The following is a 26,760-nucleotide window of genomic DNA, read 5'->3' on the forward strand; positions in this document are numbered from 1 at the left end:
TAATTCATTGGACTCTGATTTGCCATTGGGCTCTTGTGAGTTGAACTAGTATAAACTGAATGAACTCAAAATACACTAACAAAATTACATTTCTGGACCTGAAAGGCTGAAGTGACTTGAATTTTGGTCATCAACCAAATTCCACCACCTTAGAGGCCATGTGGTTTTAACTTATGAATGTTTCAAATCCATTTACCTCTCTTCATCTCCATTGCTATTACATGGTTGTAGCTATCATCATCTCCAGCATAGACTACTGTAATAAAGAAATCATGATGCCATCTTAGTCCATTCTTGCTGCTACAACAAAATATCTGAGATTAGGTAATTTTCAAAGAGCAGAAATTTATTTCTCACAGTTCTGGAAGCTGGGAAGTACAAGATCAAGGCATTGGTAGATTCAGTGTCTGAGGAGAGCTGCTCTCTCTGCTTCAAGATGGCCTCTTGTTGATGTGAAGGACCTCTTCAAGGAGAACTACAAACCACTGCTCAAAGAAATAAAAGAGGACACAAACAAATGGAAGAACATTCCATGCTCATGGATAGGAAGAATCAATATCATGAAAATGGCCATACTGCCCAAGGTAATTTATGGATTCAATGCTATCCCCATCAAGCTACCACTGACTTTGTTCACAGAATTGGAAAAAACTGCTTTAAAGCTCATATGGAACCAAATAATAGCCCACATGGCCAAGACAATCCTAAGCAAAAAGAACAAAGCTGGAAGCATCATGCTACCTGATTTCAAACTATACTACGAGGCTACAGTAACCAAAACAGCACGGTACTGGTACCAAAACAGAGATACAGACTAATGGAACAGAACAGAGGCCTCAGAAATAATACCACACATCTACAACCAACTGATCTTTGACAAACCTGACAAAAACAAGCAATGGGCAAAGGATTCCCTATTTAATAAATGGTGCTGGAAAAACTGGCTAGCCATATGTAGAAAGCTGAAACTGGATCCTGTCCTTATACCGTATACAAAAATTAACTCAAGGTGGATTAAAGACTTAAATGTAAGACCTAACACCATGAAAACCCTAGAAGAAAACCTAGGCAATACCATTCAGGACATAGGCATGGGCAAAGACTTCATGACTGAAACACCAAAAGCAATGGCAACAAAAGCCAAAATAGACAAATGGGATCTAATTAAACTAAAGAGCTTCTGCACAGCAAAAGGAACTATCATCCGAGTGAGCAGGCAACCTAAAGAATGGGAGAAAATCTTTGCAATCCACCCATCTGACAAAGGGCTAATATCCAGAATCTACAAAGAACTTAAACAAATTTACAAGAAAAAAACAACCCCATCAAAAAGTGGGCAAAGGATATGAACAGACATTTCTTAAAAGAAGACATTTATGCAGCCAACAGACATATGAAAAAAATGCTCATCATCACTGGTCATCAGAGAAATGCAAATCAAAACCACAATGAGATACCATCTCATGCCAGTTAGAATAGTGATCATTAAAAATCAGGAAACAACAGATGCTGGAGAGGATGTGGAAAATAGGAACGCTTTTACACTGTTGGTGGGAGTGTAAATTAGTTCAACCATTGTGGAAGACAGTATGGTGATTCCTCAAAGATCTAGAACTAGAAATACCATTTGACCCAGTGATCCCATTACTGGGTATATACCCCAAGGATTGTAAATCATGCTACTACAGAGACACATGCACACATATGTTTATTGCGGCACTATTCACAATAGCAAAACTTGGAACCAACCCAAATGTCCATCAATGATAGACTGGATTAAGAAAATGTGTCACATATACACCATGGGATACTATGCAGCCATAAAAAAGGATGAGTTCATGTCCTTTGCAGGGACATAGATGAAGCTGGAAACCATCATTCTAAGCAAACTATCACAAGGACAGAAAACCAAACACTGCATGTTCTCAGTCATGGGTGGGAGCTGAACAATGAGAACACATGGACACAGGGAGGGAAACATCACACACCGGGGCCTGTCAGGAGCTGGGGGTCTGGGGGAGGGATAGCATTAGGAGAAATACCTAATGTAAATGACGAGTTAATGGGTGCAGCACACCAATATGACACATGTATACCTATGCAACAAACCAGAGCATTGTGCACATGTACCCTAGAACTTAAAGTGTAATTAAAAAATAAAATAAAATAAAAATAAAAGATGGCTCCTTATTGTTGTATCTTCTAGAAGGGACGAACTCTGTGCTCTCATATGGCAGAAGGGATGAAAGGAAAAAAGGGCCTAGCTAATTCTCCCCAGCTCTTTTAAAAGGTTGCTAATCCCATTCATGAGTGCTCTGCCCTCATGACTTAATCACCTCCTAAAGGCCTCACCTCTTAATTCCTGTGTTGAAACCTCACCAGTAGGTTTCAACACAGGAATTTTGGGAGACACGTTTAGATCATAACAAATGCTACCAGCAATTAGGATGGATACTTAACTAGGTTACTGAGTAATATTTTATGTGTTTTGGTATGGTTTACCTCATTTAATCTTCATAACTACCCCCACAAGATATGCTTACCCCCATTTTAGAGATGAGGAAATTAAGGCTTAGAGAAATTGAGCAACTCACTCAAGTTAATACTGCTAATAAATGGCAAAGCCAGATATCAAACTCGTGTATGTCTTCCTGTGGATATGGGGCTCTTGAATACTATTTAGCTAACCTCATTGCTAGTCTCTAGATTTCATTCTTGCCTTTAAGTTCATTCTCCAAATTGCAGCCAGAGGGATCTTTTTAAAATGCAAATTTGGCTGGACCACTCCTTTGATAGAGCTCCACCAAGTTTTCCAATTGCTTCCAGAATAAAATACAAGATCTTTTCATAGCCTTCCATGACTGTGTATAACTTGATCTAACTTCTCCTACCAGTCTTTCCCTCTCTGTGTTCCTGAGCATACTCTGATATTCCCCTTGCCTAGAATGCTTTTCTCTCCCTTGATACTTAATTATTATTCCTCAAAATCTCATAACTTTTCAAGGCAGGCCTTCTCTCACATCCCCACTTTTCAGATTGTGGGTCTCCAGTTATCCCTATTATAAATGTTTATAGCGTCCTACACTTCTTAGTATCTCTTTTCCAAGTTGTACTAAGTTTTTGCATAATTATTTTTCTATTCCTCTTAGGATAGAGGCTTCAAGTAAGCAAAACTCTAATATTCACCACTATATCCTTAGAGTTTCATGATGTGCCTACAACATAATAGGCACTCAAAAAGTTCACTTATTAAATATTTATCATATCATATTCAACAAATAATAGCCAACATTCATCTGGTACTTGTACCATGCACTGTCCTAAGCACTTTACATTTATTTATTTGTTAACCAAATGCTACAGCCCATTAAAATAGATACTATTATTATTCTCATTACACAGATGAAGACACTAGGGCACGGAGAAGTAACGTCTTACGTAACAAAGTAATATAACAGTGAGTGGTGGTACTGGAATATGAACCAAGGCAGTCTAGCTCTAGAGACCAAGCTTTTAATCACTGCTCTATATCCTTCATAAATATTGTGTCAATATATTTACTTTGTTAGAAAAATAATTGGACAACAGCTTGCCTCTATCCCTTTCACTTTCTTATGTCCTTGGTCTTGGTCTTTAATACCAATACAGGTAGATAATTAAGTTCTTTGAACATCCCTTCACATTGGTGGTACATGTTTTAGCTGGATGAGAACAGATTCTCATTAGCATGTAAATGCCAAAGGCAGAGTTCTGGAGAGCAGGTTTTGGTAAGGGTAAGGATATTAAAAGAGTGGGAGGTAGACCAAAAGGAAACAGTGCTATGAGGCTGGCACATCAAAGACATAACTTTGCCTTGTCTAAGCCTATCTCTATAAAAGAAAGAGAAACTTTGACCATTTATTTATAACAGGCCCCGTGGCTTAGCAAAAAAATTATGGAATTTAGAATCAATATGTCAATCACTAGAATTAAAATGTCTCCTTCATTCTCCCTCCTTTTCCCATCTTCCCCTCTCAATCTCTCTGTCCGTCTTCTTTGCCTCCCTCCCTCCTGGGCCCATCATATCACTTTCAGCAAATTGTTAAATGCATCCAAGCCTCAATTTTCTCACATTCATAATGGAAAATGTATGTCATAATGATAATAATTTCTCTCTTGGGGTTATTTTTCAAGGAAAAAATGAGATATGCAAGTGAAAGTGCTTGGTAAACTGTCAAGTTATATATACAAGAGCCAGTTGTGATTACAGTTTTGTTTTTTTTGTTGTTTTTTTTTTTGGTTTTTTTTTTTTTGCTTGTAGTCTTAGAGGAATTTGCTAAAGAGATCAGCATCAAAATGACCTACTTTTCACTGTTATTTCCCTTAAGGGCAGTGAACCTCTTCTTTTGTGAATCCACCCAGAGTGAAATCCCTGTCATATGCAATTGCAAAGTTCCATATTTATAAAGACATGCTAACAAAGTCCTGCCTAAAGAAAGGCTACATAGGGTTTGCTAACTTTGGTCTTGGAAGAATTGCATTACAGTGTATACATGTTCTCCTGTTCTTATGATTTGTTCCATAGATATTTTACCCAAGGTTAAAATAGCATGCCCTCTTGAAATGTTGCACTCTAACCTGAGTGTGCTTCATTTACCAAATATTATATATTTGGACATAATAACTCATGATGAAGAAAAAATATTCCTAACTAAGGGAAAAAAATCACAACCAAGATCGCCAAATAAATAAATAGGCCAGTAGCCTCAAACTCATACCTTTGCATAAAGAGATGCCAATTCCTATATGTATGAAACTATTTTACATTTTATCAAGTACTTACTGCACTATGGGAAGGAACCAAAGAATGGACTAATTATGCTAACTTAAAGGCGTGGAGCCATAGGAGCAACCCAAACATAAGACATCTGCAGGGCTAGAAGCTTGAGAATGAAGCTAAAAGTAAAGCTGAATGTAAAGAATCCAATTAAAACACACTTCTCATTTACAAAGATCAGAAGATTATGGGAGGAAGCTGAGAAGGCACCTAGCTTCACAGACTTACTATTTATAGAAAGAAAAGGGATTTCCAATATAATCACAGTGCAATGGACAATAGCACTCCTGAAGTGTCTTGTTCATTGCTGTAATCCGGCACCCACCCAGCAGCAGGCTTGGCACGTAGTAGTTGCTCAGTGTAATTTTGCTGAATGAATGAACAAACAGCTTCCTTATACAATTCTCCATGTCTGAAAGGCACTGACCTGGTATGTCAGTTAGAATTTTGTGAAAAAACGATCCATCAGGTCAGGTCTATATTTTAGAAGTGGAAACCAACTATCTCTAACTTAAGACAAATGTTAAGAATGCATTTTTCTGAAGTCATACAGTAAGAAGGACATTTTAGGATGTCATAGCCAACCTTACACATGCTTCCCTTCTCAGAGCCAAAGCAAAACTCTGTCAATGACCCAGCTGTCAAATACATGTCAATATATCATCAGGAAAGTGACCCAGGACCAGAGAAGTGGTGGGAAGGAGGGGAGAAGTTCCTGACACGTGCCAGATCAAAGGCTTGGCGTATATTGATTCACTTAATTTTCACAGCTAGTTTAAACTATCTTCCTGTTTTACAGGTGAAGAAATGGAAGCACAGTGGGCTACTTTTCTTGTCTAAGGGCACACTGCTATTAATTGGCACAGTTAACAGTTTATAAACAGCTGGGCAGACTCTAACGTGTTTCACTGAATTTTGAGTTAGTAAGAGCATCCTGGTCTATGTCACATTAAAACCAACATTTGTTGTTGTTTCTTAGCTATGTGAGATTTACTCAAACTCTGTTGATACCCATTGCTATGGCTAAAGAAAAGGAAAGGAAATGTGTTTTTGGAAATTCTGCTCTTGTTTTTTTAAACTGGGCTTCCCCTAGATGGGACTATCTGTTGAAAGCCTACATGGATAACCAGAAAGACAGAAAAGTGCACAAATCACAAGTGTAGAAATCAGTGAGTTCTTATAAAGTGAACATACCTATGTAACCAGTTCCCAGAACAAGAAATAGATCATTGCCAACCCTATAGAAAGCCCTTCAAGTCCCTGCTGGTCACTAAGCCCACAAGGTAATCAATATCTTGACTTCTATTAAGATTAGTTTTTGCCTCTTTGGAACTCTATGGAATTTGACCCATACTATTTTTTCATGTACTTTGTAATATTTGGTTTCCTTTGTTCCACATTTGTGTTTATGATATTCATTCCTGTTGCTGCATGTAACAGTTGGTCCAATTGATTTAACCATTAGAATAACTTTGCAAATAGTTACCACCTTCTCTAATAGAAAGGAAGTCCAATTATCTGAGGCCCATAAAGGTTATGTACAGTTCTTTTCTATGTGCTTTCTGTGGATAAAAAGTATGGGTGACTTGACAGGTAAGTTTCTGATATATAGAGATATGTTGGAATATCATATAGATGTAATTTGTAGGAAATTTATATTTGGAGTGTATTATGATGCTTTCAATTGCTAATCATGTGTAATTGGGGGCAGAGCACTGTTTTCTCTCAGTCTCAGTTTTCTCATCTGTATTACAAGCCATGAGACTTAAGGTTTCAAAGTTAAATGATGCCAGATACATAAAGGGCCCCTGTACCTACTTTTCCAAGAGATCAGTGTAGTCATAAGATTACGTTTCCCTGCACGGATTGCAGGGCCAGCTTTTAGGGCACCTGAGGTCTTTTAGCAGTGGGGCCGCTGATTTCATAACTGCTAAAATGTGTCCCCATGTTTTCTAACTATGAGTAACTAGCTATTTGTGGCCAGGCAGAGGTTTCTAATTACCCTTTCCTGTCACTCTTCTCTGGATCTCTCCCTCTTCCCAACAGGACTCTGCTAACTCACACACCTATTTCTACTAGATTTGCATTTTAAAAGCTGGGGAAATTGGTCTGTGAACCTAAGTATTAGATGAACTGAAAAATTACTGAAACAGAAAAACATGAAAAGGTCATTGACTGAAAATAAGAATATTGCTCAGTAGCTTGTACAATGCGATCCTATTTCTGTTATATACATATGTATGTTTACATACACACATAAACACATACATGACATGCACCAAGAAGTCAACAGTGGTGATCTCTGACTGCTAAAAATGTGAGATTTTTATCATTTGAATTGTTGGCTTCTCTGCAATTTTCTGTTTTTCTAAATGTGCCTGTATCCCATCTGTAATAATAAATGAGTTATCTGCAAAATGTATGTCATACTAAAAGGTTTACAGTCCGTTTTTGTGTCTGTTCTCTGATTCTACCTTTCCCATGAGAATAGGATATTTTTCTTATCCTCGTTTTAGAGATAAATAAATTTAGTCTTCGAGAATATAAGTAATTTACCGGAGGTTACCCTCTGAAGCAAGATGCAGGACAAGAACCATACCAGGTCTTCTGAGTAACTATTGCACAGTTTCCCTGTGCTAAGGCCTGCATTAGGTAGATCAGAAAAGGGAAGTGGAGACTTGAGAAATAACAACATTTAGGAAAGCAGTTATGCAATCGTAAATGGAAGAGATCCGAGGGTAAGATGCAACTTTAAATGCAGAATTTTCAGGAATACGTGCATCTTTCAGTGCTAAACTGAATCCTCTATTTCATGGACCAAGATATAGTCTTATTAGGAATCTGGAGGGAACTATTTGCTCTAATAATTTAACCTCTGATTTCTTAGTTGATGCCTTCAGGTAAATAAGATAATCATCCTACTTCCGTATCTATCACACGAAGATGTTGCAAGGATTAACAAATAGTGTGCTGGGAGCTCCTTTGAGAAAAGAGCTATTTGAATGCCACATATCATTAGCAGATTAATATTATAATTATTTATTCAATTTATCTTCCTGTTTCTCAGAGTCAAATGCAATACCCAGAGACTTATAGAAGGAAGAAAATCTTTCTTTGCCACTCTTGTTGGAGTAAAAGAGGGAAAAAAGAGAGGAAGAGAAGGGAGGTTGTTTCTCCCTACTTCTTCCCTCTGAAAATTTTTGAAAACGAAGTCCAACTGCGTGACCATCCATGGTCCCATGACCTACTCTTACGGCCTCTGAGATTTGTTTCTGTGGTGTTAAACATTGTTTCTTCTCAGGGACATCTTATGTAAGACAGGAACAGAGCCAGTTTCATGGGCATGTAACCTGTTGGGTTGCACAGGGCCCTATGCTCAGAAGGGTTCCATATTTGCCATCTTAAAACTTGTAATAATATTATATTTGAACTTGTGTTTTATAAGTGATGTCTGATAGAACAGTAGAGTATGTGCCAGTGGCTTGGAGCCTTGGCTCATGCACTTTCTCACTTCCTGTCACCTGCCTGTCTCCCTGGACAAGATCATCCTAACCATCCTTTCCTCTGCTCCCTGGTGCCCTAGGAATCGTCCAGCTTCCTTTTTCCCACCTGCACCTCTGACCACTGCTGTCCTCCATCCCCAGTCAGGGTACAGGCACAGGGAGGGTCTGAGTGAGCCATGTGTGCTTTGTAGCCTCAGGTGGGGCATGGAAGCAGCTATCTCTGACCTGGGCTGGCATAGCTGTGGCAGACAGAGGTCAGGTCTTGATGGGAGTGAGCCTCTTGTCCACCCCTGTTTCAGGTACCCAGCATGTCCCCGCTAAGAGGCTGCAGTACCCTTAGCAGTATGCTAAGACCCAAGGAGTTGTCTGCTGTGGGTAGGGTCTTAGAGACCATGAGAAGTGAGAAATACCTAACTTGACTTCCCCAGCTCTTGTGCCTGGTAGGGGCACAGCTCATCAGTCTGGCAGCTATCAGGAAGGAGGAGTGAGCTGCTGGTGAGCTATGTGTGTGCCCTCAGTCATAAGTGGCAGGGCCTTCATGTTGCTGTGAGGGTCTGCACTCACCTCAAGGTATCCCAGTGCCTGAAATAATGCAATATTTAAACACACCAAACCTTTAATTGTGATAAGTGTACCATAATAATATAAGACATTAACAATGAGGAAATTAGAATGTGGGATATGTGGGAAGTCCCTGTGTTATCTTTGCAATTTTTCTGTCAGTCTGAAAGTATTTTAAAATAAGTATATGAAGAAAAAACCACCATGACAAGTTGAAAGAGAATGCAGAAGAAAGGAAAAAACTTTATATTTTAGTATCTTTTATAGTAATTTTACTGCTTTTTGAACAAGGGACCCTGCACTTTCACTTTGTACTGGGCCTTTCAAATTATGCAGCTGATTCTTACTGTAAAATCCCTTATTGAGTATGCAATTCAGTTATCTCCCTTTCTTTTCTTCCTCACACTCTTTCCTACTCCTCAATGCCAGGCCTTAGGATTTCTCCGATTGCCATTAATAATTCTCCTATGCATCTATCACCTACTAAGAACTGGCTACCATCCTAGGCACTTCACATACTTTATCTTATTTCATCCCTTTATAACTTTATGAGATAAATATTTTTATCCTTCTTCTACGGATGTACGAAATTGAGGTCTAGGACCACACAGTAAGTGATAGAAGAGAAAGTCAATATTCGTGATTCTTACTCCAAATCTGGTGCTTTTTTTTCACAGTGCTACAGACGGACCTTTCAGCCTTCAGGTGCCCAAGTATTTGTAGGCTCCTTAGGCAATTTGGTTTCCATTCCTCCAATTATTTGCTGAGTATCTCCTAGGTGCTAAAGCTACAAAGTTATAGCAGGGAAGCCAGTCCTGAGCTGCTCTGGTCATTTTCTTTAATTGCATTCATAGGTAGCAGGTGTTTAATATCCCCCTATTTAGTACACTCTGACCTCTGTGCCCCTGGCTTAGTTACCATGATAGGAAGACTATAAAGTGGACACAAAGTCTTGACTGTGGATTAAGAGTTTGGAAAGTGACACTCTAGCATAACTAACATTGCTTCAAAACGTATTAATTTTTGCTTCAACATTTTGATGGGTGATCTGAAGAAGAGAGACAATGGAGCAAGGACTCTTCATATCCATTATCTGTTCACCCACATCTCACGCTGTACCAACTCTAGAAGTACATGCATGCTTGTTCCATACAGTAGACAATGAATGAGCTCACTGGTATATCGTTGAAGAGTCCTTCTTTTTTAGTACTTCTGCGGGTATAATTACTCTATGTATTTCCTTGGTCAAGCTTGAGTAGAAATCAGATCCCTTTTTTCCTCTTCATGAAGGAGAAATGTGATGTATCATCTTGCAGTCATTTTGCATATCAGCAGATTCAAAAGGCTAGGAGCAAGCTGCTTTCTCCCCACCGTCCTGGTGAATGTCTGATATTAGTTACAGAGAACCACAGGTTGTGATGTGGAAGACACGAAGGTAGTAAATCCCCAGCAGCTGGGAAGTCATCGGACTTTTTCCCTTATTAGAGGCAGGGAGGGTTCTGTCCCTTCAGAAAAAGCTTCCTTGGAAGAAGTGCTCTTCTGGAAACAAACAGAGGAGGCAAGGGGGTATTTTGGACACACTGGAGAGTAAGTCAGAGAATCTTCGTGTTGAGGCAGCATTGCAAAACTGAAGAGGAAGAAAGGAAGGAAGGTATGTGTAAGTCTGACTTGAAATGAGTTTTATTAAAAACACCTCAATTCTTGTCTGCACATTTTTGAAGAGTGTGAAAAAAAAATGGAGGAAGTTACCTCCCGTGGTTTTGTGGCTTTTTAAGTATGACATACAGGATATTGAATTTAACCCCTGTTTATCCTGAAGTGTATGAATATTTCTGGGATAAACAAAGCAACTATTCTTTGAAATAAGCGTCTGTGGCCAAGTGATTCCAGTTACTTGGAATCACAGTTCTGTTGATTCTCTTTTCTGCTTCAAGTATTTGCGCACCACAGACATAAGATTATTCATATAATAATTTTTAAAAACTATGTGGTCTTGCTAGAATTTCTGTATAAATATATGTCTTTTAATTATGGCAGGAATGTTATATTAGAACTCTATATGAGATTTTACATTTTATTAGTGCCTATTGTGTGTTTGTTTTTCAGAAAGCTTGGTAGATAGAGTTCATGCTGTTTCTCTCAAAAACAGTCCTGTGTGCAGGAGAGTCCAACAGCTTTTTACAACTCTCTGTAGCTTCATTAATTCATCTAGCATTTATCAAGTTAATTCAGTGTTTGTTAGGACAGATTTCTTAAGCCAATAACCTGAAGTATTTTTTAGACTCACAAACTTTTGGATGTAAAATGACATGTTAAGGATATGTAAAAAGTTTTAATTAGCAAAAAAAATGTGGTCTTCACAACAATATTTTTTGTGTGGACCTCCAACAATATTTCCAGGAAGTCTAGAGTCTTAGGGCAGCAAATCAGAACCCCCAGCTTTAATCAAAATAAAAATCTGCCATGTTCACATCTGGCTCCACCTGAAAGTCCGGTTCAGAATTTCCCTGTGATCCTGGCACTTGCAGAAGGGAAGTTTTAGCTTTGTTTAGTATAACAAGAGCTGCAGGACTCCCAGGCCAATAAACGTGTTCACGTAAGACTCCAGACAGCTTCTTTTAGACTGGAGTCTTATCAGGGAGACCTCATTTTCCCTCTAATTAAAGGGAAGATTTCAGGGAGAGAAAGGAATAGCCCATGCCTCTTACTTGTGCGAGTCAGTGTTCGCTGAATTAGAAGTTCTTCCAACATGAACACATTCCCCAGCATGAATGACTGCCTAGAATTTGAACGTAATCGTCAACCAGTTTTCGCCCAAATTTTGACTGTTTCATTTAGAAGAAAAGCAAAATGAGAAAAAGCTTTCCTCATTTCTCCTTGAGATGGCAAAACACTCAGAAATGACATCACATACCCTAAAGAACCCTGGGATGACTAAGGCAAAGAGAGCCTGAGAAAACTCTTTGCTGCTTCTGCCTTTAGTTTTAGGACACATTTATGCAGATGAGCTTATAAGAGACCGTTCCCGTTCCCTCCGCCTTCTTCCTCAGAGGAAGTTTCTTGGTAGATCACCGACACCTCACCCAGGCGGGGGGTGGGGGAGAAACTTGGCACCAGCCATCCCAGGCAGAGCACCACTGTGATTTGTTCTCCTGGTGGAGAGAGCTGGAAGGAAGGAGCCAGCGTGCAAATAATGAAGGAGCACGGGGGCACCTTCAGTAGCGCCGGAATCAGCGGTGGCAGCGGTGACTGTGCTATGGACAGCCTGCAGCCGCTTCAGCCTAACTACATGCCTGTGTGTTTGTTTGCAGAAGAATCTTATCAAAAATTAGCAATGGAAACGCTGGAGGAATTAGACTGGTGTTTAGACCAGCTAGAGACCATACAGACCTACCGCTCTGTCAGTGAGATGGCTTCTAACAAGGTAAGAGATGACCTTTTTATTCATTAAAGTGTGATCATGCAGGGAGCTCCAGCTCCCCTCACCTCTGTCTGCTGCAGAGTGTACCAGGGAACGCTACCAACCCTAAGAATGTGTTTCTTGCTTTGTCTAGAAGATTCTGTTCCAAAGTGTCACTCTCTACTTGTGTCTTGATGCTACAGCAAAAGTTTAAAATCCTCAGTACACTTCAATTTCCAGAAGCCAAATTTCTCTCTTACCGATGCAATTTGGAATAGGTTTAAGGTGAGAGGTGTCTGTCTGTAAAGCTTCCAAATCAATATAAAATGGAAAGTGCTTTAAATTTTTTTTACAATTATCAGGGAACTAAAATCTGAGTGAATCTTGCTGCATTGCAATCAGGTGTCACATATTTATTTTTAGACAAGAAAGTAGTTTAACCTTCATATATCAATTGGAAAGAATGTTCTGCGTTCAAGTTGGATAAATTCCCTCTAAGAAGAAGGACATCCTGGGATTTTCTAAGATTTCTTTTGTGATGCTTTCATGATCTAAGATAAAAAAGAAACAATGTACTTTGTCTCCAAAACCAGAAGTTTTCTTTTGTTTAAGTTTGCTGATTTTCATAGTGAAATCATTTGAAATTGCTTCATGCATACTGCCCCCAAAATGGTTTTATTTACAATCCCTAGACAAAGCTTAATGTTGAAGAGCCTTAATTATCTATCATTGTATCATTTGTTTAATTAACACCTGGACTTAGAGTGCTAATTTATGTAGTGAGAGTTGTTGCTTTTTGTTTGTATTTTTACCTTGGAGAATATTATATTAAATACATATTGTTATAAAGTTATACAAAGTTATATATGTGTGTGTACACAGGCACACACACACACATACACTTTGTTAAAAAGCCTTACACCATACCTTTATAAGTGCACATTTCACAGTCCCAATCATTCTAGCCTGAGGTATCGTCTTGTTGTCTATGTTTCTGGGGCTGAGAAGAGATTTTGTTCCACACCTGCCAGCATGCCCTTTCCAGCCCTGAGGTGCACCAGTGAGTGTGTGTCCCTTCTCCAGTTTTCCTGGGGTAAAAGTACCACCTTTGGATCAAGGCTTGCTGGCTGCCGCTCAGAGGATCTGCGCAGAGGAAGCAGTGTGTCCTCAGGAGATCCTCAAGGAGGGGAGGGGGGACTCTTCCTACTTGGAACTCTTTGTTTATTGGTTAATGAAAGGGTGAAAATAAGTCCCTTTCTAAAATTTTAGTTTAGAGTTTAAGTTGGAAGGGAAAAAAAAGAAAAGAACACATTTGAGGATTAACTATTTATTGACTTTTCTCTGAAGGTCTCAATTGAAGGTTAAACTCAGGGATTTTCCAGGCTGGGGTAAAGCTCAACCAACTGCTTCCCTGTGAGGACGGCTTTGCTGTGACTTCTCCAAATCACACTGGGACTCCATGTAGAAGGACTTCCACAAGGCTTGAGCCTACTTTGGAGCGTTAGCAGACACTCTGTTCCCTGTATTTTGTGATAATTGACGGCTATGCAAGATGTAGATCCAACATTTATGGGGTAGTTTTTCAATAGCTTTCACCATAGAGAATATGGCAAACTTCAGTAGTCACCAAAATATGCTAACTAGAGTCACCAAGATAAAGCAGACAATTAACTCCAAGAAGAGAAAAAGAGTACCCCCTGAGAGACTACAAGTTGCCATTAATTTTCATTTTGAGTGTCAACATGCTGTAGTATTCTAATCCCATTCATGCCTAGAGTGCTGGAAATAGACATTGACTGTCTTGCAAATTTATTAAAAACAATCTTATTCAGCATAGTAGTTAGTAAGGCTCTGAGACCAGGCACTCTGTAGATACGGGTGAGGATTCCAATCGCTCAGGCTTCCGCTCCTCCTTTATGGTGTTGTGTGCAGGAAGCAATGAAAGTTGAATAGAGCTAACCCTAACAAAAGGGCTAACCTTCAATGCTGACACAGTTAGCTTAAGTAAAAAGCATGCAGCCTCAGTCATTTTCTAGATCTACAGTGGAAAGATTGTCAGGCAAAGCAATTACTTAGTGCATGAATGATGCCCAACTGACAGCTAAGAATAAATTTTAAAAATATCTCTTTTTACTACCTTTTAAAAGATTATTGATTATTCACATAATTGTCTCAGGTTAAACTTAAGCATAACATGCACCATGACACGTATGATATAAGGCAATGAGGCCAGGGTGTGGTGGCTCACACCTGTAACCACAGCACTTTGGGAGATTGAGGCAGCACTTTGGGATTGCTTGAGCCCAAGAGTTCGAGATAATGCAATGCAAACATTTTTGTGACCACCAGAAAGAAATTGATCTGCACCCGTTCTTTGGGAACTGAATTATCCGTGGCAAAAAAAAAAAAATTATATTGCATATTCACTTTTCAATGTTGTTGAAATTATCTGAGATTTCCATCCAAGTTGAAGTTGACATTTTAAAACTTTATCCTGATCATCACTCCCATTACTATGTAGTCTTATTTGGCCATATTTTGCTTACCCTTATCAACTAAGGAGCCAGGGTAAAAGTCTCTGAGTTTAAGATCTAGAAGTGATGTGAAGACATGTTATAGAGGGCGTGTACCTATCAGCAGTATCCACTACATTTTTGCAAAAACTCTGTGTTCCTAGTTCTGTTTCAGCTAAGTGCCCATTAAGTTTTGTTTGCAATATCTGATCTTAAGAATGGTGATAGGTGAAATCGTGTAATGCTGAGGGGTATTTGGGAATTACATAAGTGCAGTCTACATGCCACTGGTAGAGAGTTAACTGTGTTTGGTGGAGGAAGAGCAAGCATCTTTCATCTTTACTTCATCTAGGTAGGGTTGTGCTTTTTCAGTTTGTTTGTTTTCCTTAATCCTTTAAATTCTGAAGAAAACTGAGTGACTCAAATCTCCTAAAAGACTTTCTCAAATGTATTTCATAGCCCAGAGAGTTAGATGGGAAACATCGTCCTCTCTTTGGCCCAAATTTCTCTGATCCCTTAATGCTGGCCATGGTCCAAATGGAATTCCAGAATTTTAGAGAACGATGCTGCCAGGTACTTTAGTCTTGTAAATTATTTTCCTCCAAGAATTACTAGAAGATGGAATAAGTTCAGCAGAAGTTTTACAAGGCAATGGTATTGTTATTTAACATGAAAAGGATGGCTAATGAACCTCCTGCCAGCTGCCCAAATTTGATTAGACATGTTAGAGCTAGCTGTTTTGCTTAACGACAGATTGCCTTCTTAGAATTGTTCATTAATTTTGTGTTTCAATTTTCATCACCTCCTGAATTAGAAGAATTGTCTTACACTTCAGCAAAATGCATCAGAGCATGAGTTCCTCAGTGGCAAAACAGTCAGATGTTTTGAAAACAGGATGCTTTGGCTCTCCATTATAAAAAGAGGAACGGAAAGAGAAACAGTATAGAAAGGAAGAAAGCAAATAGCCTCAGCAGGGTCCCCAGCCCAGCAACGGCATAAACAGTGACCTATCTTCCTGACCTTCACTGTGGCTCAGTTCCTGACCTCGTGTCACCAAAGCCAACCGACGTCATTAGAGGAGGATAGGAGGAATGGCGCAGCTGCTGTGAGGGTGACTAGAATTTCCTGTCTCCTTCCTGACAGACGCAGTCAGAAAAGTACAGGGTTGCAACAACAGTGGCTGAGGAAGGAGCAACCCAGAACAATCCCAGGGAGGCTAATTGTGACTGACGGGGAATGGGGAGGTGTTCCTTCCCTCATTGTACTGAGAAACCTAGTTTCTCACCTAGAATTATCAGGTGAAAAACGTCAAAAGGGTCATTCCTACCCAGAATGCTAAATGTTTTTCAAAGGATGAACATGCTGTGGTGTTCAGAAAGGAGCTATGTTCAAGCAACTAGTCACTGTCTTCACTTCCCCCACAAACGCCCTCCACTGTCCTTTTCGTTCTCCATTGGTTTTGCTCTGGGGCTGTTTTATATGCAGTGCAAAGGTTGGGTGCTGCTGGGTGAAAATGGATATTCTGTTGTTGAAAAGAGTGGCCCTGTGTATTAGTACTTTTTTTTTTTTTTTTAGAATGAAGTGTTAGGACCTAGCACTTGAGTAAATGTTTGCTAAGATAGAAATGGGAGATAGATGGTCCTTTTTCTCTTAAGGCATTGTGAAGTCGGCTACAGATAACCATCATGGGGAAGTGAGTCCTCCTGGCTACGCAGGCTTATTTTTCCAGTTCTTCGGGTGCAGCCATACTAGACTACTAAACAGGGAGCACGAAGGCAACTAATTGCCAGTGCTCTTGGGTGTGCGGGATAAAGTCACACAATTCTACCAGGCCCCAAGCCAGCTGGGAATTAGGCTGCATGACACTGGATGGTGATCATGACAGGCTGATTGCCCTAATGAGGGGTAAACCATTTTGTATTTAACTGAATAATCAATAACTATGGAAAATGCCAGCTCCCGCAGAACTGATAGGAAATAGATCTTACTGGCCAGTGGATTCATGTTAGAGCTCCATAAGAGAGAAGGTAGACAGGTGTTCAGTCCTTGAAAGGAATATTCATGCCACTTCTGCCTAAAATGTAATGATATGATTACAGCAGTGCCACCCTAGCATAAGATGGATCCTTTTCCTGGGCTCTGTGCTGTAATCAGAGGGCCTTAGCCTGGCCTTCCTTCTGCTGCCCTCCACCCCAGGAAGTGAGGAGTTGGCCGGGCCAAGGGAGCAGCTTTGCTCCCCTTTCTAAACTACATTTTGCATCTGCTGGACCCCCACATTCTCTGTCCAGATGGCTTTGAACCCACTTCCCAGCCATACAAGCCTCTTCCTGGCATGTGCTGCAGGCATACACACCCTTAGACCTAAGGAGTTTAACCAAGAGGCAGCAATGACAGGTGTGAAGACACTTGTGTAGAAGGAACTTAGGCAACCAGGTAGTGGTCCAGGGCTCACACCAGCTGCTCACAGGTCCCTGGAGATGGAAGGGCATGGGGAAAGAAGAGGGCCCACCCATATCCAAGGAGTTCAAGAATTTGAAATTCAACCTGACCTTCCAGGCTATTATGGAGGAATATCTGTCAAAGTACAAGTAAAGGAGATAGCTCAATGTATATCTTTGTATATTTAGACTTACAGTTTGTGGCCCCACGTATGTTAGAGGTGAGCCTGGATTAGAGGGCAGAATAGAATTCTGGTAGCCAGGTGGGCACTCATACATTTTTTTTTGGTTCAAATTTTCTCTCTTTACTGCTCAGATTTATATAGACTAAATTATGGCGGGAGCAAAATAAAGTGAAGAGAGCTTGGGAATAAGCCATGAGTTTGAGTTCTAGCTCTGCCTTCCCTTAGGTATAGTATTATAGACAATAAAACTATTTGGAATCTTTCCATTTTCTCTTCTGTAAAACAAAATAGTTGGAAAAGACTCAGCTCTTCAGTTTATTGATTGAATAATATTAGTAAACAACAGAACTACCTTTACAGATGTATGCAGTCATTGTGCTAAGCTCTTTACCTCATTCTATAATCAATATTCACAGTAACCCTTTGAAATAGGTACTGTTATTATTCCTGCTTCACAGACGAGTAAAGTGAGGCATAGAAAGTTGAAATAACTTGCCTAAGGTAAATCATAGAGCCAGGATTCATACCCAGTTCATCTGACTTACTATCAATGATCCCAATGAGGCATATAAAGATAGAAAAAAGTTTAGAGTTATTTAGTAATTCTTCTAAGGGGATTTTGGATTGGTTGGTGGGTGATCTTGTTCTTTCAACTGTGGCAAGCATTAGGGAGGCCTGGTTCAAATTTATATTCTGTAGCTACCATACTCACAACCTCTAGGACAGCCATTAATTGCCCTAGGCTCAGTCTTCTTGCCTGGGAAGCAGTGTCTCCTAACATAGATAAGGGTAAAGAGCAATCACAATTATAGAAAATGGTTATAAAGTGCTCATAAAAATGCAAATAATGGTATTAAACTAATCCATTTCCTATTTCAGATCAATTTGCTAACTTCAAGATCTGTTTCTTAAAATTCTCCAACATGGCCTAAGATAAGATAATAAAGGTTCGTTCAAAGGACTATAGACTACCCCCAAATTCCCTTTTTCCCTGCTTCTCAAAATAAAAAGGGAAATAGAGATAAGCTATTCTTACTTTTTTAATTTATATTATCATTCAAATAATTGGGGCAATTTCATTTTATGCCACAACCTTTCCAAGGCATGGAACATGACCATAAAATAGAATTAATGCTTCAGTAATATGTAAGAGAAATTTTTGGAGGTAACATGTCCACTGTTTTTCTTGGGCTTTGTCTTCAAATAAAGATAAAAGAGAAGGTTAAGCTATTTATTCTTTGTCAATGTTTCAGTTACTCTTTCTATGACAAAATGGAGTTGTACTAGTGAGTATTAGTATTAGTGCAATTCAGTATTCCAAGTTCTAGTCTTCTCAAAACTTAGCAAATCACAGAGTTTGAAGGTTATTTGGTGCTTTGTAATAAGTTTGATTTGTAATCTGTTTTGTTTTATTTAAATAGTTCTTCATTGGTTTTAACAGAACCATTTCCTTTACTCAATGGCAATCCATTTGACCCAATCATTCTGCCTAACTCACTTGAAAGTCCCCAAGTGAGCAAGTCTCCAAAAAGCAAGCAGAAATGAAGTAAGAGGACATTGCCTTTGATTGTTTTACCTCTGGCTAGCTGACAAGAGAGCATAATAGTCTCAAAATCTGATACATAAATCATTTTAAGGTGACCATCTTTCTCCACATTAGGGAAAAAATAATAACTATGTTTAGATTGTCAAATGTAAATGTAGAACACTAGTCTTGAAAAATAGAATTCAACACATTAGCAGAATAAATGTTTGGTCTCTATTTTTAAAAAATAATTCTTTCTCATCTTTTTAAAACTTTTTTGGTTTTTTTGTTTTTTTTTTTTTAAATATGTCCCAGTCTAAAAGGCTCGTAGGTTCTATGCCATTGTTATCTATGAAAGAAAAACCAAGGGTGGAGCTTGCAGTTCCATTTTTCTTCCAAAACATTTTTCTTCTGAGTAAAAGTGTGCTCAACAAGTAGAGATAGCTCAGATATCTGGAAACCAGGACTTACTAAACAAGAAGATGCCAGGGCAAATTTGTGCTGCAGTCAATAGGTTTCACGCTCTTGAAGGCACGGTGCCAGTTGTCAATGTGCTTTCCTGAGCATCCTTTCCCTCTAGCATTTTTCAGGGACCTACCAGCCCCTCTCTGTCTTGCGCACTTGTACGTGATGTTTCCCTCAAGTGGTGCCAAACTGTTTAGTCTCTTGGATATTTCACTGTAACTTCCTTTGTTTGATTGACTTTAAAGTAGCCAAGTGCTTCCACAAAGAAAGGACTGTTAAGTTATTTAGAAATGAAGAAGACAGTAAAATTCCTGTTTCTTTTGTTTCTGTTTTGGGAAGTGCCTGATAATTTTTTCTTCTTATGGAGTAGATTTTAAAGCTATAAATCATGCCATTCTGTTCATCAGTCACTTTTTTCCTTCTGCTAATTACTTGCAATTTTAAAATATATCACTTTTGAAATCTAGAGCCCCCAAAGATTGAAGTTTAGCAAATGTATTAAAATAAAATGTATCTTCATGGCTCAGTCACTTTCATCTTCTAATTTTTTTAGCTACTCAAAATAATTATAATTTTTAAATTAATTATTAAACACTTTACATGGCCGCCATCCCCTCACTTTTTGCTAACAGCGTAGTGCATAATGTTTTAACTTTAAGCAATTATAAAAATGAAATTTGAATACAGATACCAGGAAGTAAAAATGACTAAGCCAATTTTTAAATTTTAGATTTGGGACGAGAGGTATTGGCATTTGATATCTAAAAAGATAGATTTTAAGTAGTTGTTTTAGAAAGAAAATAGTAAAAAAAAAAAATTATCATTAAATAAAAATATATTTCCAATTCAATTATATAGGCTATGCTAAAGCCAATCAGACAGGGCACAGTGAAGTATTAATTTGTCAACTATCTAATGTCTTTGGTCACTATTGATGATGAAATTTGATAAATCAAACCAAGAAAGATCTAAACATTTTCTTTCTAGTTATAGTTTTACATGATTACATTAGACAAAGTCCTAGAACTTTAAGCCTAGAAGAGAGCCTTAAGTATTATTACCTATTTCTATTTGAAGTCATTTTATAGATGAGAAAATGAGGTAGCTTTTGCCACTAATAACAAGTGAGGATTAAAGTACCTAATGTACTCCAAATAATTTTGTAAAATATAAGGCACATTCTAAATGAAAAGTAATTTTATTATGGCATGGCTTCTCCAAAGTCTTAAGGTGAATTGGTGGGATTAAGGTATTAAAATATAGGTCTGATCATAAATCTGGCTTACTGTTCATCTTCAGCAAAAGGCTGGATATGTTTGAGAAAGACATGGGACATTCTGTCTTTTGTTTACATTGACTTTTAGACTTCTCATTCTTCATTTACACATCTTGTGTAAAAGGTACACATAAGTGTCTTAATAATTTCAAGTAAAGAACTAATTTAGTATGCCTGAAAATTAACTGATCAAAACATAGCAAGAACTAGTTGAAGTGAGTTACTTTAAATGCCCCTGGTTTTAATTTCAGAATTTTTAAAAAGCCTTAAACTTTTGAGGCTTTTGATTGTTGTTTGCTTTCTCACTAATTCCAATGCCAAAGTTTAGGTAGTAAAAATACCCTGTGGTTAGTGTAACTGCCCTTAACTTCTTTCTATTTCTTTCTTTCCTCTCTCTGAAACTGAAGATGATAAATTGGAAAGTTTTACCGCTTGGATTGGTAAGCCTTGGGTTCTCTCTGCCACTTTGCCGAGCCGTTGGCATGGAAAGTTGAACTTGAGATGGTGATTCCAGTTTGACCCTCTCCCTACACCCTAGAATGTTTCCGCACAGTGAACCAAATTATGTAAAGCTCTCACAACCCAAATATAATTTCTTGATTCTTGAGTCATATTACCAAGATCCTAGTGGAGTTAGGTACAATGGTGTTGGTAGCTATCTATTGAGAAATAATACATAATATAAATGTAATTAATGCCTTGTAAATAGTTTAAAGCAAATAAGTCTGATTCACAGCATATAGAGACACATTTTTATGTATTTAGCTAACTTAAAATGAGTCTTAGTATGTGTAGACCCCTGAGTTAAGCTGATACTGCAAATATTTTGCCATAAAATTTGGATAAATAATAAACTATTAATGTAATTATTTAAATGTGGGGAAAATCAAGTGAAAATTACTCGGAGAATTGAGCATCTTGGGAAAATATTGATTAAGGGAAATTATTCCTAGAAGATCCTTGACAGTCTAAAGTTAGCTCTTTTTTCCTCCATAATTTCTAATCATTATCTATGTTACGAAGTAGAACAAAGTAAAAGAAAATTCCTTAGTATATAATGTAAGAAATGAAAAGAAAATTTCTAATTCTTAAGTGAATAAGAAAGCTTAGTGTTTTAGTTATTGGAATAAGATATAGAAAATGTGAATTAAAAAACTAAAATGAGGCCGGGCGCAGTGGCTCATGCCTGTAATCCCAGCACTTTGGGAAGCCAAGGTGGGCGAATCACTTGACGTCAGGAATTTGAGACCAGCCTGGTCAACATGATGAAATCCTGTCTCTAATTAAAAAAAAAAAATTAGCTGGGCATGGTGGCACATGCTGTAATCCCAGCTACTTGAGAGGCTGAGGCAGGAGAATCACTTGAGACTGGGAGGTGGAGGGCAGGGAGCCCAGATCACATCCACTGCACTCCAGCCTGGGCAACAAGAGCGAAACTCCATCGCAAAGAAAAAAAAAAAAAAAAAGCTAAAATGAGTCCGGACCAGTGGTTCACGCCTGTAATCCCAGCACTTTGGGAGGCCTAAGAGGGTGAATCACTTGAGGCCAGGAGTTCAAGACCAGCCTGGCCAGCACAGAGAAACCCTGTCTCTACTAAAAATACAAAAAATTAACTGGGCTCAGTGGCACGTGCTTGTAGTTCCAGCTACTGGGGTGGCTGAGGCATGAGAATCGCTTGAGCCCTGGAGGCAGAGGTTGTAGTGCACCAAGATCGCACCACTGCACTTCTGCACTCCAGCCTGGATGATGGGAGTGAAACCCTGTCGGAAAAAAAAAAAAAAAAAAGGGTAAAATGGTGGAGATTTTACTGAGGGAAGATCCATTTAAGGGCTAGGAGAATCATTTGTGTGTAAAAAGGAAAGACACAGATTTTTTTTTTTTAAAGAGAGACTAAAATTTTTAGTAGCTCCTCTTGATGAAAACAGTGGACTTCCAACTTCCTCTCTACCCTCAATGTCAGAAAATCTATGGAAAATATGGCTTCAGAATATTATCATCACTTGAGAATAAAGAAACAGAGGGATTTACCCTCCATCTTTATATTTCATTGCCTAGAGAACTTCCCCTTGGCTCAAACATGTCATCAGATCAGACCTTGTGCTATGATTCTGCCTCTAGGACACCAAACTGTGGGGCTTTTTTTGAAACCCTGCCTTAGCTATTCTAACTTCCATAACATTTTCATAGACCATCCTCTTACCTATCTTATCAATTAATACCATAGCTAACATTTTAGTTATCTGGGATTTTATTTATGTCTGCTCAGATTGCAAGTGTTGAATGTTTTAGACTCCAGTTTCCTTGCAGGATTCAGGCTAATACATGCCAAGGAGGCATAGATCTCTTTCTGTTTAATTGTAAAGATGGAAGTGAAAAGCAAAGAAAGTTTTTGTCAGTTGGTGGTAGTTGATACTTGGTTTATTTTAAAAAGCTCTCTGCAGTTTTCTTGGTCATTTAAGACATTTGTTGACATGGGGACTTTTAATGGATTATCCTGCTTTTCAACAATGCTGGCAGGGTAATGACCTCACTGGTGGGCACAGAACAATAATAAAGATGGAGATTTTCTTTCAGTATTTTCAAAAAATTTAAAGTTATGAAACATTTTTACACTATCCAGTTCAATGTGCATTTCCAGTATACTTTTGTGTGATGGTGAGAAGCTAGGGACCTTCTAATGGGTCACTAATGAAATGGACTCCAACTCCCACTCTGGATCCCTCACTCATAATCCACAAGAATTAATTTAACCTGCCAGATGCTACCCATTTAGCAAGCTGAAAGGAAACAGTGCCCCCCAATGCCTGTAGCCGTTGTCCATTGTGATTGCTGTTACTGATTCCATTCTATAAGTGAGTCAGATGATTTAGATACATATATGTTTACTAATGCAATGGGTATGTTTTTCTTGGCCAGGCTCAGTATATTATTTGTGTTCTTGTCAGGGAGAGCTACCACTGAATCTTTTCCTGCTGTATTTTAACACTCAGGAACTGGTTGTGCAAAGTTTATTTGCATCTTTCTTGCATTGCATGGGAGCATCCTTGAGAATATTTTATCAAGATTTGCTAGTATTTTTTTAATATTTAAAAATCAGTATCATTTAATTTCAGAGAGTTTGCTTCAATTTATTGGAATTAATTTAAAATTCTTTTGTATTTATATTTTTTCTTTTACATATTTAAAGTATTAAGATAAAGTCATTGCCTAATGCCTTTAGTAAAATTTGCAAACTAAGAAAGGTCACATATTGCTTTTCAAGAAAGACTGTTTAGGGCCCTCAATACAGTGCCAAAATAAAAGAACTTTGTCAAAAATGAACAAAAGTATGAACTCCTTGGTAAGAGTAGATTCTCTTTGTTTTGAAGAAGTTAAATACATTGGGTTAAAATGAGCAAAATATGAGCTCCTTTTTGGAAAGTTAAGAAAGGAGGAATAGAGATTAGGAAAAATTCAGAAATTTCCAATCACTGCTTCTCAAATCTAACCACATAATCCAGGACTTCATTTCCCAGAAAACTCTGCATCTGCCCAAGGGAACATTAGTTATGAGACAATGCAGAGATTTCTAAGGCCCATTTCTTCACTTAAAGTTTATTTGCTCTCAAAGCTTCTTGTGGTACCAGGATAGAGCATTAAATAGCATTATTATCTTTGAGTTATAGCTGTGTCTTATTTTTGTATTGCTAGGTCCAGTGTAGGATGGTAATAAAACATATTTGAAGTATCCATTGCTGCATACACGGTACTCTTACCTGTGTTCTCCTATGACACTCACCCTGAGGAAGGCCTTACTGTATCCCCATTTTCAGATATGAAACTGAGATTTGGGAAAAATAACCAATTTGTCCAAGTCCTTTACCTACTAAATGGCAAGACGTAGAGTCAATCTTGTTCTGTTTGCTCAAAATTTGAATAATTTAAAAATAAAAGTTAAAGGGAAATCCACAATTTATTATATTCTTGTATAACTTGTTAACAAAACATATCATCATAGAATTTTAAAGCTAGAAGTCAACCAGGTCTTGTTTTTCAGACCTCAGTTTAGATATCGTCTCTTTAGAAAGACCTTCTTTTAGTACCCTAACTCAGCAGCCTGTTGGTTTTACAATTTACTATCACAATATATAGTTTTTGGTTTTGATCATGGAACTTGGTTCTTACTTATATCTTTCATTAGACTGTAAAGTTACTGAAGACATGGATTGTGTCTACCATGTTCACTAGTGAAGCCCCAGCAGTTAGACTAGCTATAGGCACATGGTAGGCATTAGAATAAATTTTTTTTATCAATTGCATGAGGTTCAGAAACTTAATTTAATTTGTCCATGACCAAGTATTTGTTAGTGGTAAATCCATTAGAACCCTGGAATCCTGTTTCCTGCTGTGCTGCAATGGCTACTTGCAGGGGCCTGCCATGCCTAATTCCAGCTTTCTAATTGTTAGGTTGCATGAGAAACCCTCATCTGGTTCCCAATGACTCCCCAAAGTACCCTGAAAAAAGGGAAAGCTTATTCCTACCCTTCTCCTTCATCCAAAGTCAGATAACAAAGAACAAAGTTGTCGGGGACAAATGCTTTCTTCCTGTGAGCAGAAATGTGAAGCATGGTTTTGGTTGGAGTTTTTGTTTGTTTGGTTGGTTTTTGGTTCAGTTTTGCAGTATTTGGCTTACTATTCTCTCAAAAAGTCTGCATCCTGTGGACAAGAATCTAAGCTCTTCGGAGACTGGCAATGGCTATTCCACTCTCTGGGGAGCCTATTTATGAGCACACATGTCTATAACTCAGCCATTCTCCATATCTGTTGGAGAATAGCAGCCTAATTATCTGCCATCATTTGGTTTTCATTCCTGGCATATTGGTGACACTCCTCTTACCTCAGCCACATATTCAATTAATTTATACGTGTTACCACATTGATCTCAACTGTGAAAATCTGAGCAAAATGCATACTTGGTACAGTTATCCTTATGTCAGGTAGTCTGTGGTCAGTCATAGCTTTTAATCAATAGATAAAAAGTTGTAAAGTGTCTTAATTTGAGAAAATTGGCTAAACCAAAGAAGCACGAATGGATAGTTACCAACAGTTGAATTTCTCCAAATAGACTCTTTTTTATGGTATGACTTAAACGTAAGGCCATTTTGAGTTATGGTGTTTTTCATTTGACTTGCTTCATCTATCTTTCTGGCAATTCTGGTTTATGCTCCTTAGACTGGTGAATAATCTGAATGTCAACCAGAGAGTCTGAACTTCTATGAGTAGCTCATGTGTCACATAATCTATGTGACATAGTACTGCATCACACCTGCAGCAGCATGCTATAGGAATTCTGTAGTTAATTATATACACTGCTGTCAACAATGAAAATAAGGTATTTAGGTATCAAAGAACCAAGTGAAACTTCCACCCAAAAGCAAATCCAAAGTGAGAAAGGTACCATGAGCTCAGATTATTTTGAAATTTACAGATAAAACCTGGCTTCAAGTACAAATCCTGTGGAAGAAAGAGCACACACTAGGTCTCAGACACCTTGGCAGCCACTTTACATATATTATTCCTAATCTTCCCATTTCAAAGATAGAAAATTCTAGTCTCTAAGAGACTCATGACTTGCCATGTTTCTCAGACTAAGTTACAGTTCATATTTTATTTCCAGATTCAGTTGAATCCTCAGATGCTCTTGTATCAATGCTATTATGATGTTGGATTAGCTGCAGCTCACTGGTAAGGCAAACCTGCAACCAGCACCCCCTCTACTTCATGTTTGCAGTAGAAGCTGCCTCTATTAACCAACCTTCCATGAACCCAGCAAACCTATACATCTTGAGGTGCCTTATTCAAAGCATCTCTCCATCTCTTCTAAATTATGATAGCTAATAGCTATCATAAAATAAAAGTGATAGCTAATAGCTAATAATAGCTAAAAATACATAACAAGCCTAACTACCTTTTTAATAGGATAAAATTACATAAGATATCGCTAAGTCTATGAAATTTATGTCTGTTTTATAACTATGTTATGCAACTATTTTCATCTTTTATAGTTTTAGTTAATAGTTTATATGTGCAAACCTCCAA

At 38.2% G+C, this 26,760-nt stretch overlaps 1 protein-coding gene across 4 annotated transcripts in view; it reads left to right on the forward strand.

The window, feature by feature from the left end:
- Positions 1-26,760, forward strand: part of PDE4B (phosphodiesterase 4B, cAMP-specific) — a 444,432-nt gene that overhangs the window by 390,459 nt on the left and 27,213 nt on the right. For all 4 annotated transcript variants that reach the window (XM_011994950.1, XM_011994953.1, XM_011994952.1 and 1 more), the window contains one exon: positions 12,192-12,304. In XM_011994950.1, the coding sequence (XP_011850340.1) occupies positions 12,192-12,304 (113 nt within the window). The remainder of the gene's footprint in view (positions 1-12,191; positions 12,305-26,760) is intronic.

This window comes from Mandrillus leucophaeus, unplaced genomic scaffold (genome assembly GCF_000951045.1).
Source record: "Mandrillus leucophaeus isolate KB7577 unplaced genomic scaffold, Mleu.le_1.0 Scaffold464, whole genome shotgun sequence".
Lineage (NCBI taxonomy): Eukaryota > Metazoa > Chordata > Mammalia > Primates > Cercopithecidae > Mandrillus > Mandrillus leucophaeus.